Source organism: Vipera ursinii, assembly GCF_947247035.1.
Source record: "Vipera ursinii genome assembly, chromosome: 11".
In the NCBI taxonomy this organism is placed as follows: domain Eukaryota; kingdom Metazoa; phylum Chordata; class Lepidosauria; order Squamata; family Viperidae; genus Vipera; species Vipera ursinii.
The window spans coordinates 17,432,884-17,447,686 of NC_139524.1; the positions used below are offsets into that span (position 1 = coordinate 17,432,884).

Consider the following 14,803-nt stretch of genomic DNA (forward strand, 5'->3'; position numbering starts at 1 on the left):
GAAAGAGACTCTTTATTTTGCAGATGCCCCCAGCAGAATGACAGAGCAGCTAAAGAAGGAAACATTGAAGGTACCCAGTGCTGAAGAGCCATAGGTAGCACATATGAGACAAGCTTATGCAAAGGAGCTTATTTTAACCGCACAGAAGTCAGAGAAGAAAACATTTTGCAGAATGCCTGGAAATTTGTTACTTTTTGTTCCTATGGAAAGTTGCATGAACACATTGTCCATGACACAATACAGTATACTGTGCTTGTCTAAAGGACTTATTTGTTTCTCAGTAGGGGGGAAAAAACAACCCTGGTTGAGACAAGAGGAGATTCACACATTGTGGGTAATGGCAGGGTTTTCTTTGGTTTGGGGCTCAGGGTGTTCTGTAAACCGTGGTTTGTAAAACAGGGGTTCAGAGTTGGACTCTTCTGCACACCCCGCCAGTTGCGGTTGGTTCAGTAAAGTTTGATTGAACAAGCCATGATTGAATGTACCTTACCAAAGTTCTACTTTTTTGGCCCCATTCCTTTGTGGGGGGGATGGCTGAGAAGGGACTGATGGTTATGCCAGCTATGGGGAAAACAGCCAGGGAGGTTTCCCCCATCCATGCTTTTTTTCATCATGACGTTCCATCTTCTTTAGCTGCTGGGCTCCAGAGCCATTGGACCCTCCCACTGATGGTCACGGTGAGTTTGTCCTGGCAGAGCTTTCCCTGACGTCACTCTTCTAGAGATGTTGGATGCTCAGTCAAGAGCTCAGCAAAGGACAGATCTCCAGGTCACTTAAAGGCTGATGATGTGAACCCTTCAGCTGTGTCCGATCCTTGAATCTTGTGGGCCAGGTCTCTTCGCATCTTCTGAAGTTGCACTACTTCTTCAAATTGCTCTGTGCTCTGGATGGCGTCAGCTTTGAGGGTGTCCAGTCACTGTGTTCTTGGATGTCAAGGGATACCTGACCCCAGTTGGAGGCAGGGAACCTCCCCAAGTCCCCCCAGTCAAGGGCCAGTTCTCAGCTTGCAGGGATAGGAAGCTGAGAAGCCTACATTGAGATGTTTGGCTTGTCAGGAAGAACACAGGCTCTGCTGAAGTCACACCTTCATCCCCAGCTGTCAGGGTTATTAATGGCCAGCTCTAAGGCTACAGCCCAGTGATTTCTTTTGAGTGAAGCCCAGAGAGAGAGAGACAGATGGACCTATTTTGCTTTTCTCTTCCATGTCAGGCCTCAGATTAGAAAGATGCAAGTCAGGGACAGGAAGCCATTAAATATTTGAAGCTTTTGCGCTCTTCCTAGGATTCATCTCTGCGCCTACGGGGTTCTGTTTGTGGTGGGACTGCAGCTTTCCTTTGCATGGGGCGAAAAAGCACCTGCTACTAGTAACTAGGTGGTCAAAATGATTAATGGGTTGCCCCCAATCGCTAGACTATTTTTGCAAACAGGGGATGTTCTCCTTAGGAGCTGTAGGGGTACAAAGATATGGTGAAATCGTTAATGGGGCATGATTTGGGGGTTGATGGGTTGAACAATCTCCCCCCCTTTTTTTTTCTTTTCAACAAAACATTAAATATGTACAGAATGCATCTTGGTCAATGGACTGAGCCATTTTGACTCATCACCAGGAAGGGAATAATGCCAGCGTGATTAGCATTTTTGCTATTTAATTTTAGCAAAATGATCCTAGGGGATTGGGGAGCGGGCCAGGGTTATCTCCTGGTGCCCTGGACCTAAAGATAAAAGAATTGGTGATGCTTAACTCCTTAGTCTTTTTTTCCCCCTTCTTATTCCGAGGTCTTCTTTACTCCTTCCCGATGTGTCTGTGGTGCTTCTGTTTGAAAAGCTTTTAAAGCTTGCCAGGCCTCGAGCGAATATGATAAAAGGGACAGAATAGCACGACCAGAGACTTTATAAGGTTACGTGAGCCTTTCAGAAGCAGATGAAAAAAAAATATCCATTAAAAGCAATCTTTCTTGGAGACTAATAATGTGTCAGTTGGGATATAAAAAATATGCTGGGTTCGCCACTACAGAAATGAGAAGAAATAGTCTCTCTTCACTGGCCTTTGAATGATTCTATACACCGGCTGGGTCTCTGCAAATAATGGGACTTGCTGGCTTTTGGCTTATCCTCATGTCCAAACCCAGTCAACCATAGATTATTTTGCAGATCTTGGTTGAATAAAACCATCAATTAGAGTCTTAGGTAAACTTAAATCATAGAAGAAATTAGCTAAGCCCTGAAGGGTTTGGTGCAATCCTGACAGTTGGGTTTAGACAGTTGTGTGAACCCAGATATTTTGTATTACTTACCTATTATTTATACCCCACCTTTATTTTTATAAATAACTCAAAGCAGTGAGCATACCTAATGGTCCTTTCTAATCCTATTTTCCCCATAATGACAAGATGAGGTGGGTTGGGCTAAGGGGGAGTGACTGTCCCAAGGTTGCCCAGTTGGCTTTCAGGCCCAAGGCAGGACTAGAACTCACCGTCTCCTGGTGATTGGTCCAAAGTCACACAACTGGCTTTCATGCTTAAGGCAGGACTAGAACTCTCAGTCTCCTGGTGATTGGTCCAAAGTCACCCAGCTGGCTTTCATGCCTAAAGCAGGACTAGAACTCCCAGCCTACTGGATTCAAGCCTGGTGCCTTCGGCACTAGTCCAAACTCACTTTCTGAGTAAACATAATCTTACAATCCCAAATCCTCACAGAGTCTCTTTTGAATGCTATTCTGGGCTAGAATGAGAGGATGGAGGCTTTTCGGGAATGTGTGAATTACCAGGCCTGATCCCTATCAACTCTGAAGGAAGCCTTAATGCCCAATTTATTTGTTCCAGTTCCATAAAATGTAGCTCAGCTGTAATTGCCTCTGATGGAAGTATTGTGGCTGGAATTTTAATGTTGCTTATCAATGGGCTGCGATCGTGTTTGATTATAATGTGCTTTAATTGCATGCACCTGATTGCTGAGGGCTACTTTGAGGGAAGGGGGATTGGCTGGAAAGTTGGCTGGAAACATGCCTATGTTTAAAATCAATGCATTCATGATTAAGCAACAAAAAAGAATACCGTCGTTAAGACGAGTGGGTTTTTAACACCATGGAGAGCGCCAAATGAGGTAGCTCACTCCAAAGCTGGATGTGATCTTTGGGGATGAGGACCACAGCTGGGTTAACCCAGATATTTAAGCAGCTGGCTTTTTGGTCAGGCTTTTTGGAATAAGACACAACACAAGAGCCAGTATGCTTTAATGGTTATGGCACTGGACCAGAAAACAGGAGATGGAGAATTCTAGTCCTGGTTTAAACACGAAAGAGGACTGAGTGACTTTGGACCGATTTCCAGGAGACTAAGCATTCTAGTCTCACCTTAGCCACCAAAGCCAGCAGACTGGGGAATTCTGGGAGTTGAAGTTCAATCATCTTAAAGTTGCTGAGGTTGGGAAACCCTGACGTTATGGGTATCGTTCTCCACTTGACCCAAACCACAGGGACAAAGGCACTGTTAGCCGACAGGAAGCTTACAGGATTTCTGAGACATGCAGAGGGCCTGCTCTTCAGGTGAAGAATCCGTTTTCTGTTCATCTGCCGCCACGTTCTTCTTCCTCGTCTCTTGCTCTTCGGAAGGGGGGGGTCATGCGGTTTACCAAGACCCTCCACAAAAGGTTGGCAAAGGGGGCGTCAACCCTGGCTTTTGATCGACAGCATTTGTACACATTTGCATTCCCACCAGCTCACATCAGTCATTTGCAAGCTGTCAAAATACGGTAATGGTTTCTCCAAACCTCCGATTCTGTGTATCTCTCTGTTCATCACCCAACTTTGGCTTCGAATCTGGTGACAGGGCAGCCAGCTGACTGCTGAAAATGAGAAATCCAGAATGAAAAAAATGCAGTCACCTTAGAGAAGCTTGGAGAGGAGAAAAGAAGATCTTTCCATTTTGGAATCCTACCATCTTTCTGTCTCCTATTGTCAAGAGCCCTGTTCTAACCAAGACAGGAACAAAAATAAGGGGGGGAAAGGCAGTATGTACAGTGAAATCTACAGGAGAGAGAGAGAGAGAGAGAGAGAGAGAGAGAGGGGCAGGGAAGCTCCTAATACAATCTGTTGTTAGATTGCCTTCTTATCTCCCAGCAAACAGCTGCTTCCTTGGGGCTAGTGGTGGAGCCTTATCTCTTTGTCACACAGATCAATTCATTTTGCTCATCTTCCTGCTGCACGATTGAATACTAATGTTCAGCTGCTGTTCTGCTTCGCCCCTTTGTTGACTTTCTTCTCCCTCTTCCTTCCCGACAAGGCTGGGATCAACTGTGGAAGGTGTGGAGGAACTCAAACCACCAAAAAAAGGTGAACTGCAATCTTGGGAAGGGGATTGAATGATTGATTGATTGATTGCACTAGGGCCTAGGCCAGGGGTAGGCAACCTTGGCCCTTTCATGACTCCTGGACTTCAACTCCCAGAATTCCTGAGCCAGCATGGCTCAGCTTGAAAACCTCTCCCTTTCCCCTCAGCATGGCTGGCTCAGGAATTCTGGGAGTTGAAGTCCACGAGTCATAAAAGAGCCAAGGTTCCCCACCCCTGCACTAGGCCCATGATGCCTAATGGCTGCAGAACAGTCATTTTTTAGTGTAGAGGAAAGGAGGAACTGCTTACATTAATTCTACCAGCCATCTTTTAAATGTTATACACCCCCCCAAGGGCTCCATGCTCCACAGGATCCCAGCGTCTCATTTGTCAGATTGCTGCAGGCACTAAGAGCTTTAAAAGCTTTGCCCCCAGCACCAGAAGATCTATGTGTCATGCCAAGGTGGCCTATGGCTGAACCATCTGGTGAGTTTTACTCGGTGATGGAGCTTTTAATGAGCAGAGTGGCAAGACCACCAAAGGAATGTTCAAATAAGAGACAGCACAGTCCCCAGCTAGATAGTGAGTGGAACAAGAGTTCAGAAGAAAACGTCCCTCGTGTCTCCAGTGTAAAGAAGAGCGGGGAAGAATTGTATTTTCCGTCTTGCAAGATTCCGTCATTGTGGCTTTACAGTAGAATAGGAATAGAATAGAATAGAATAGAATAGAATAGAATAGAATAGAATAGAATAGAATAGAATAGAATAGAATAGAATAGAATAGAATAGAATAGAATAATGATAGGATAGGATAGAAATAAAATAAAGAATGGAATAGAATAGAATAGAATAGAATAGAATAGAATAGAATAGAATAGAATAGAATAGAATAGAATAGAATAGAATAGAATAGAATAGAATAGGTTGGGAGGGACATCGGAGGTCTTCTAGTTTCCTGCTCAGGCAGGAAACCCTCTACCATTTCAGACAAATGCTTGCCCAGTCTCTTCTTAAAAACCTCCAGTGTTGGAGCATCCACCACTTCTGGAGGCAAGTCGTTCCACTGGTTAATTGTTCTAACTGTCAGGACATTTCTTAATTCATGAGTTATTTAATTAATTGATTAATTAGTACATCTGGCTGCGATTCCTATCTGGTTTGTTCCACGAGGCTCACAGAACTGCCGCGGTGCGAACCTGCAATGGAGCGTCCTTAACACGCCGCGCCGCACCGCGCCGTGGCGCTTTGTAAAACATGATTTGTGACTCAAGGCCGAGATGTGCGGAGGGAGCCTCGAAGAAAGCGTGCAACGAGGACGACTTCAAGAAGACCCCAGCCTAGCCCTGGAAGGCGAGGAAGGGCGAGGAAGGGCGGTGCCAAGTGCAGGGCAGAAGAAGGCCAGTTTGGGAACCGGCCACCCTCCCCTTTGAAAAGCTTTGACAACTTTGGGGAAAGTCTCCAGAAACGTCTTCCCAAGCCACCAGGTGGCACGGCAAAGCAGTGGACGTCGTTAAAAAAAAGAAAAAAGACAGGCTAGGCCAGGGGTAGGCAACCTCGGCTCTTTTATGACTCGTGGACTTCAACTCCCAGAATTCCTGAGCCAGCCAAGCTGGCTCAGGAATTCTGGGAGTTGAAGTCCACGAGTCATAAAAGAGCCGAGGTTGCCTACCCCTGGGCTAGGCAGCCGAGCCGTGCAACCCCCCCCCCTCCAAAATACCCATAACTTCATTATTCATCATTTTATTAGAATTAAAAGCGCAGAATTGAACATTCCGGCAACCTTGCACTTCCCCCCCCTCCCCTCCCCACTCCCGCCCCGATTAAGCCGCCGGTGCCTGGTTCATTCTTCTCGCCCTCTCTGATTGGCTGCCCAGCCAGGCGGCCCCGCCCACCTCCGCGCGGAAGCCCCTCCTTTTTTTTTCTCTCCTCCTCCTCCTCCTCCTCCTCCTCCTTTGGCAACGGAGCGCCGGCCCTCCTGCGCGCGCATCCCCTCCCTTCCCGCCTCTCCTGGCCGCCCCTCCCGCCTGCGTGGCGTGCGCGGCGCGGCTTTTGTCCCTCGCGCGCCGCCGTCGTCGTCGCCCGGCTCGTCCCATTTTTGTCCTCCGGGTGACCGGAGAGGGGGCCGCGTGTGGCGAGCGAGCGAGCGAGCAGGCGAGCAGGCGCAAAGTCGCGCGCTGTAACCGCCGCCGGGGCCTGGCTTCTCCTTCGCCTCCCTTTCCGTCCGTTTTCCCCGTCCCTCAGCCATGCTGGCCGCCGCCCGGCTCCTCCGCAGCTGCGCCGCCACCGCCGCCCGGCGCGGCCTGGCCCTGAGGACGCCCGCTGCGGCAGGTGAGCCCTGAGAGGAAACGCGGCCCTCTCGCTCTCCCCGGGGGGCTGGGGTGGGCTGGGGGGAGAGACTACAACTCCCATCCTCCCCTGCTGCCCGAAGCCGGTCGTCCCCTCCCCCACCTCTCCTGTCAGATCCTGTCAGGCGGCCATGCCCGATTTATCCCCCTCCCCCCCCCACACACACCGCCCGCGTGGGGCCTCCTGCAGCCCCCTCCCCCAACCACGAGTGTGGCTTCCCCGCTGGTGGCCCCGCCCGGGCGGGAAGGTGACATTGAGCGGGGCCCTGGCTGAGAGGAGAAGGCCAGGCCCGGCTGCCGAAGGGGGACCTCTGGGCGCGCCCCCTCCCTCCCCCCCGGGGTTAGGAGGAAAAGGAAGGGGGGTTGGGGGGAGGGGGAGAAGAGGACTGCCCCCCCCACGCTTTATGTCCACTCAAAGGCGGTTCAAGGCATCTCGATGAAACCGTTTTTCTAGATAGAATAAATGTTGCGGGGGGGGGGTGTGAGAAACGGTCTGAAGCTTTGTGGAGAGGTCAAGGCGCTGAAGGGTGTGAGGAGAGCAGCTGCTTCTAAGGCTTTGGGAAAAGGGCAGCAGGATTGGGGCTGAATGGACTTGGGAACTTTTCCTTCCTTCCTTCCTTCCTTCCTTCCTTCCTTCCTTCCTTCCTTCCTTTTTCTCATCTTCCTTCCTCTTTCCCTTCCTTCCTCATCTTCCTTCCTTCCTCTTTCTCATCTTCCTCTTTCCCTTCCTTCCTTCCTCATCTTCCTTCCTCTTTCCCTTGCTTCCTTCCTCATCTTCCTTCCTCTTTCCCTTCCTTCCTTTTTCTCATCTTCCTTCCTCTTTCCCTTCCTTCCTCTTTCCCTTGCTTCCTTCCTCATCTTCCTTCCTCTTTCCCTTGCTTCCTTCCTCATCTTCCTTCCTCTTTCCCTTCCTTCCTTCCTCATCTTCCTTCCTCTTTCCCTTCCTTCCTTTTTCTCATCTTCCTTCCTCTTTCCCTTGCTTCCTCATCTTCCTTCCTCTTTCCCTTGCTTCCTTCCTCATCTTCCTTCCTCTTTCCCTTGCTTCCTTCCTCATCTTCCTTTCTCTTTCCCTTCCTTCCTTCCTTCCTTCTCTTCCTTCCTCTTTCTCATCTTCCTTCGTCCCTCCCTCATTCCCACCCAGCCGTGGCCTGGGCTCCTATACCTCTGTGTATATTGTATAATGATGTACTATATGAACAAATATTACAGTGACATGTATGAGGTTATTTAACTAAAGTCCATTATTTCTAATCTTATGTGATCATATCTGGAGTTGGGGATTTTTGCGGGGAGGCAATGTATTCGCTCACTATGCAAATGTATATTATGCTCTTGTTCTGCTCTCCTTGAGTAGACTAAAGCGTGTTCTCCCTTTTTCTGGTTTTATGTTTGAAGAAAATTATATGCAGTGGCTTTGACTTCTGAAATGAGATGCAAACAGTGACATATGTTCTGATTTCTACCTGTTAATGACAAATTCAAAGTATAGCTTCTATTAATAAGCCACACCCAGCAATTATATACAGGGCAACAAAAGCTTAATAATTTTAAGGAAGTTGAACGAACACTCCTTTGTGATTTTACTTTCCCTTTTATTTATTTTTTCTTTGACCAAGAACAAGCTTTAGTTGAGGAGCCTGTTGCTTATAACCTCCCTGCCTTCCTCTCTCCGCATGGACTTTGTACCTTTCGGTCCACACTCTTGTGTGACTGAATTTTACTTTAGATTTTACAGTGATCTTCCCTTTTGGCGTTTTCCTATTTCAGAGTAGGAATTGGTCTTGGAGTCTGCCTCAAGAATATCTGTTACTCCTATTTGCTGCATTCAAGATTTTATTTCATGCAGCTGTGCCTTAAAAGTTCTTTACATCCCTAGCTAGTGTCAGGGCACATTGGCATATGCTAGATAAATAAACAGGGCACATAGGATAGTATTTTCACAGTTGCTATATTGCATTGGTGATGTGTTAATATCTCTAAAGGCCCATTTACTTAACAGATGTTGAAAGTTTAATTACTCAATGTTGGTGGAATTGGGCAGATGAGGGAAATGAAAGTGCACGTTAAATACTTAAGGTTTTACCTTCGGTTAGCACAGTTTATATATGCTCACGAAGGCATGCACCTTTTAATAAGAATTTGTTAATTGCAAAAGATGTTACCGGAGACTTTTATTTCTGCAGAAGTAAGAATTAGCGTTGGTCAATTAACATTACAAGGTGTCCTCATTTACTCTTTCAAGACTACGTTTAGTGAAGCGAAATTCCAAAAATGTCAAATAATTTCCCAGTTTTATTATTATTACATTTACATGCCACATACCTCCCCTATAAGGCTACTCTGGGTGGCTTACATATCATAAAAAGATAAAAAGGCCAGTTGAAAAATTAAAACTACGCAGAAGCCAGGAGCCAAGAGGTGGATAGTAGAGAGATGAGTTCTTATCCCATAGGGCACCTCCAGCGGTGACTATCCCACTTGGGACCCCAAGCCAGAAGGCAAAACCAAACCTTAATACGCTTCCAGAAGGCCAGCAGGCTGAGAGAAGGACTCACCTCCAACGGTAGAGTGTTCCACAGGATCAGGACCCCAGACTTGAAAAGACTTTTCTCCTATCTTATTGGTATCATACAGACTCTTAGGCCAGGGGTCTTCAAGCTTGGCCCTTTTATGACTTGTGGACTTCAACTCCCAGAATTCCTCAGCCGGGCACACGTGCCTGACTGAGTAATTCTGGGAGTTGAAGTCCACAAGTCATAAAAGGGCCAAGTTGGAAGACCCCTGTCTTAGTCTCTTCTCATGTTAGTATTATTTTTTCCCCCTGTGCCTGGAATAATCAAGCTTCTGAAGTAATGCAGTGTTAAATGTCCCCAGTATCTTTTATGCCTATATGCAGTGCTTTTTTTTTGTAAAAAAAAAAAAGGTGCCGGAACTCACACACATCATACAACCCATCTTGCCTACCCTACAAGGTTCCATCCAAAAAAGGTGCCGGAACTCTGATCTGGGCATTCTATGACAAAGAAAGCCCTGCTTATATGGTATTTAATTGTCTTGCTGAGTTGAGCTGAATTATTTAAGAAGAATGAAACAAATAAATTCCAAAGTCAAAGAATACATGTCAAATAATATACTCGTTTTATGTCTATCACGGTTATAACCGTGTTACAACCATCCAGGGCAGAGTCGTGGTCATAAGTCAAGGATTACCTGTACTTGTAGTTTTGTAGCCTCACCCTTGAATGTTTAACCTCTTTGCCTTTTGCTCCTTCTCATTTTTGTTCCAAACCAGTACTACCTCTGCGTTGCTATGCTCACAAAGCAGAGATTACAGATGAAGAACTTGATGCTCGCTGGGTGATGTTTTTCAACAAACCAGATATTGATGACTGGGAACTCAGAAAAGGTAAACACCCACAGGAAATATCAGGGTGGGGGTGGGTGGGCTTCCGTGTTCCTGCATTAGAGAAATTATATTTTCTAAAAATTGGATTGATTTGTGCAACCCAATAGGAATTATATAGGTCTCTTTCCTGGAGCTGACAGAATAATTCTAGAGCCAAAATCACAAAGACCTCAAGTTCCCCCCCCCCAGTTTGAATAGCTACATTGGTACAGCAAAAACTAACTATAATAATATTATGATTAACAATGTTAAACTTTGAGATTGAAGTAAATGTTAGGGAAATAAGATTTTAACCTGAAATTATGCCTTAGATTTTGTATCTGAATAGAATTAGTTAGAATTGGAATAGAGCAGAGCAGAGCTGGAAGGGACCCTGGGGGGTCTTCTAGTCCAGCCCCCTGCTCAAGCAGGAGAACCTACACCATCTCAGACATGAATGTCCAGTGTCCTCTTAAAAATTTCCAGTCATGGAGCGCCCACGATTTCGGGAGGCAAACTGTTCCACTGGTTGATTGTCCTCACTGTCAGGAAGTTTCTCCTTAATTCCAGGTTGCTTCTTTCCTTGATCAGTCTCCAACCATTATTTATCGTCCTTCCCTCTGGTGCTTTGGAGAATAACATGACCCCCTCTTCTTTATGGCAGCCCCTCAAATACTGGAACGCTGCTGTCATGTCTCCCCTATTTCTTCTTTTCTTTAGACTAGCCAAACCCAACTCCTGCAGTCGTTCTTCATATGTTTTGGTCTCCAGGCCTTTGATCATCTTAGTTGCTCTTCTCTGATTTCTTTTCCAAACTCTCAACATCTTTTTTGTGATATGGTGACCAAAATCGGCTGCAGTATCTAGACATAAACAGAGTTACTATACGTTACATACTCTATGGCAAAATCTGAGAGGTTTGAATAGAGACCCAAAGGGAGAAAAGAATTCAGTTTTACGTCACAAAGTGGTGAAATACATCACGAACATGAGAAGGGGAGGACTCGAATAAATGCAGCCCTCTCCTTCAATGCATGTTTCTTTTGATAGGTATTAACACCTTAGTCGACGCAGACATGGTTCCCGAACCAAAAATTATTGATGCGGCTTTGAGGGCGTGCAGGCGGCTAAATGACTTGGCTACCACAATCCGCATCTTGGAAATGGTAAAGGTGAGTTAAGGCATCCTTCTGCTTCTCTACAATGTAGAGCACAGTAGTAAAATGTTCCCTTACACACGTCGGTTGCATTCACTACCAAACCTCTGGGATTCTTCCCCCCCTCCCCTTCCCCTCCATCCTTATATGGGAAAGGCTTAAAGTGAAGCATTTAGTAGTAGTAGTAGTAGTAGTAGTAGTAGTAGTAGTAGACTTCATTGTCATTTCAACAATATACAGTACAGTACACAGTGAAACGAAACAACGTTTCCCCAGGACCAAGGTGCTACATCAGATGACACGAATCAAAAAAAAGAACAGAACACAAACTACACATAACTCTAAACTAAAAACTTAAAAAACTACTACAAATACAAGTATTTATAGTTCCAGTTTCTTCGTGTTGAGAATTCTAATGGCTTGTAGGAAGAAACTGTAACACAATCTGGATGTCCGAACCCGAATGCTCCTGTACCTCTTTCCAGATGGCAAAAGAGTGAAGAGTGTGTATGAGGGGTGTGTGTAATCAGCCACAATGTTTCTGGCTTTACGGATGCACGAGCAGGAAGGACCATGAGTGGGAGAGGGAGAGGGGTCAGACAGGAACCAGTGGCCTAGTAGGCCAGACTGTTTGAATTCACTTACCTTAACTCAGAGACAGCATAGGTAGCATGCTGGATTAGGATGCGGGGATAAAGTGTCTACTTCTACATGTTGCAGTCTGGCTCTTCCTCATTCATTTGACACTCGTCCAGTACCAAGGGAGCCAGTTTGGGCTAGTGGTTAAGGCACCAGGCTAAAAGCCAGGAGATGGTGAGTTCTAGTCCCACCTAGCGAGGTGACCTTGGGCCAGTCACTTTCAGACCACCTCATCTCACAACATCGTTGCCTCGAGTTATCTATAAAAATAAATTAAAAATATCAATTTAAAAGGGAATTCAAGACGCTGAACTTAATAAGCATGTGCTTCACCTATGTAATATAGCTTCTCTGGACATGAACTTTTCAGAAATAAGGTCAGCGGTCAGAAATAACCAATCAAATAAGTTCAGTGAAACCACATACGAGTGAATATAACTGCAGCGTTCTGGCAGTCAAAAGATCTGTTGCCTGTGAGTTATGCCTATTTCTTGGATAAAATTCGGTCCTTAGAAAGGTCAAGCTCTTGGGCCTTAAGTAGACCCACCTTGTCTTGCCAAATCTACTTTTTAAATTCTGAATTTCTTTTGTGTTCTCTTTGAATTAGTACAAAGCAGGGAAATACAAGGAGATATATCCTTACGTTATCCAGGAACTTAGACCAACTTTGAATGAATTGGGAATTTCAACTCCAGAAGAACTTGACATGGACAAAGCATAAACTTAAATGTAAGAAAATACATCTTTAATTTTTTGCCTTGTGCGTGTGTTCTTTAATAGTCTGTTCGGCATATAAAGTAAGCAAAGGCTTCTAAACATGTAGAAAATACATTTGTCTACCACTTTGATAAGGTAGAGAAAAATATAGCTGTCCCTATGCAGAAAATGTGGGGCACGTGGTATGTTCTCAATAACTGGAATCCAATTTTCTGTAGAATAAAGGTAAAGGTTCCCCCGCACATGCGTGCTAGTCGTTTCCAAATCTAGGGGCCGGTGCTCATCTCCGTTTCAAAGCCAAAGAGCCAGCGCTTGTCCGAGGACGTCTCCGTGGTCATGTAGCCGGCATGACTAGACGCCAAAGGCGCACGGAACGCTGTTACCTTCCCACCGTAGCGGTCCCTATTTTTCTACTTGCATTTTTTACGTCCTTTCGAACTGCTAGGTTGGCAGAAGCTGGGACGAGTAATAGGCGCTCACTTGGGCTCTAATACCTCTGAGGTTTAAAGAATATTAAAAATGAAAATATACCTCAGTTGTCTTGTACTTTTTCACTTTATTTTTTTGGGGGGGGGCACTACTTTAAAATGCAGCAGACGTCCCTCAAATTCAAAAAAATTAAGCTCTGTATTTTTAAAATTTGGATGTGATCCTGCTATTTAAATAGCTATTTGCTCTTATTCACCATTTATTTCCTCTGATACACAGAGACACACCCACAGAGTCAGCATGATAATGAAAGCGTTTTGCCAACAAGGCAAAATTAGAGAAATTAGCACAAGCAAATTTATGCTAAAATAAAGCAGTTTTATGGAACTTGCATGCATATTGGAAGTGCGTGTAGTGGAGATGCAGAGGAAAAAGTCCCATGTTACAGCACAAGAGTAGACCGTGGCTCTCTCAACTTACTGGTTGCGATTGCACATTTGGTCTTTTGAGGATACATTGCAGGCACTCTCACAGAATGGATTGGGGCTTCCCCCTTCCTAAAATGGCTGTGATGTCAAGGTAGTCACTTATTTGCAAAGCCCCAGGGAATTTGAATGCTGCGCTGATCTCTACTTGTCTGAGTTTTTCCTCAGATCTGTTGTTTTTTTTTAATGTAAAAAGAACCTGGAGCCTGATGGAAATTAGGAGAGGTGTTTTGGTATAGAAGTAGCAGCCCGGGTGCTATGCCAAGCATCCGAAGGGCAGACAAAAGTCAAAACGAAGAAAAATAGGCTGAAAAATGGTTTTTATCCCAGAGCTATAACCATATTAAATACTACTGTATAGTGCCACATTGAAGTGCAATATTAGGGGCAGCGCAACGGTGAATAGACTTGAGAAAGATGTATGTATATAATGTATATTTTTACTTGTGGTTTTTACTTGTGCACTGTGGACAGCACTTAATTTCTTTGTGAGATACACAATGACAGATTATTCTATTCGCAATTAAATGCTACAAGCAATTCCTTAAATTGCTCTATGCAGGCATGTATTCGTCTGCAAGCTAGTATTGAAGTTGGAATATCTTTTCTTAACCTTTCTATCCATTCCCTCCTCAAGAGGCTTGTGAACTTGAAAAGAATACATCCAAACTAATTCCAGCTATCTTGTTTTTTTCCAGACGGACTTCCCGTGAATATACTGTTAAGGTTCTGTGACTGTACAACAATTATCTGGATATAGACATTATAATTACTTATTTGAAATCACTTCTTCCTTTTATTGAGTCCTGGATATGTATTGTGAAGTTGACCTAATAAAGAGGAAATGGTTTGAATTGACTTTAGATCTTAGCCTATGGTTATAGATTACACACACACAAAAAAATTGTATTTTCCAAGGCAAGATTGAGCAAACATGGGATGCTATTCAGACACTGAATTCTATATTTTTCTGCACAAAAAGCAGTTCTTCACATTTCAAAAAAATGAAAGAATCCAGCATATTAACATGCTAAACCCAATTATGAAATTACAATTTCATAAGTATTTATGTTAAGAACAGCATAGAATCATATTTTTTACGTGCTTTCGAACTGCTAGGTTGGCAGAAGCTGGGACGAGTAACAGGCGCTCACTCTGTTATGCGGCACTCGGGATTCGACCCGCCAAACTGCTGACCTTCTGATCGACAAGCTCAGCATCCTAACCCACTGAGCCACTGCGTCACTTCATAGAAACGGGTTAATTGAATCCCTTGCCTGTTTTTATTTATTAAATTTATATGCCACCCATCTCACCAT

The 14,803-nt window shown here is 44.9% G+C and overlaps 1 protein-coding gene across 1 annotated transcript; it reads left to right on the forward strand.

Moving 5' to 3' along the window:
• Positions 1–6,372: 6,372 nt before the first annotated feature.
• COX5A (cytochrome c oxidase subunit 5A) lies at positions 6,373–14,340 on the forward strand. Its single transcript, XM_083371654.1, has 5 exons — positions 6,373–6,655; positions 9,965–10,078; positions 11,108–11,229; positions 12,461–12,582; positions 14,183–14,340. The coding sequence occupies exons 1-4, from the start codon at positions 6,571–6,573 to the stop codon at positions 12,572–12,574; spliced, it is 435 nt and encodes a 144-aa protein (XP_083227780.1). The 5' UTR covers positions 6,373–6,570; the 3' UTR covers positions 12,575–12,582; positions 14,183–14,340.
• Positions 14,341–14,803: the final 463 nt, after the last annotated feature.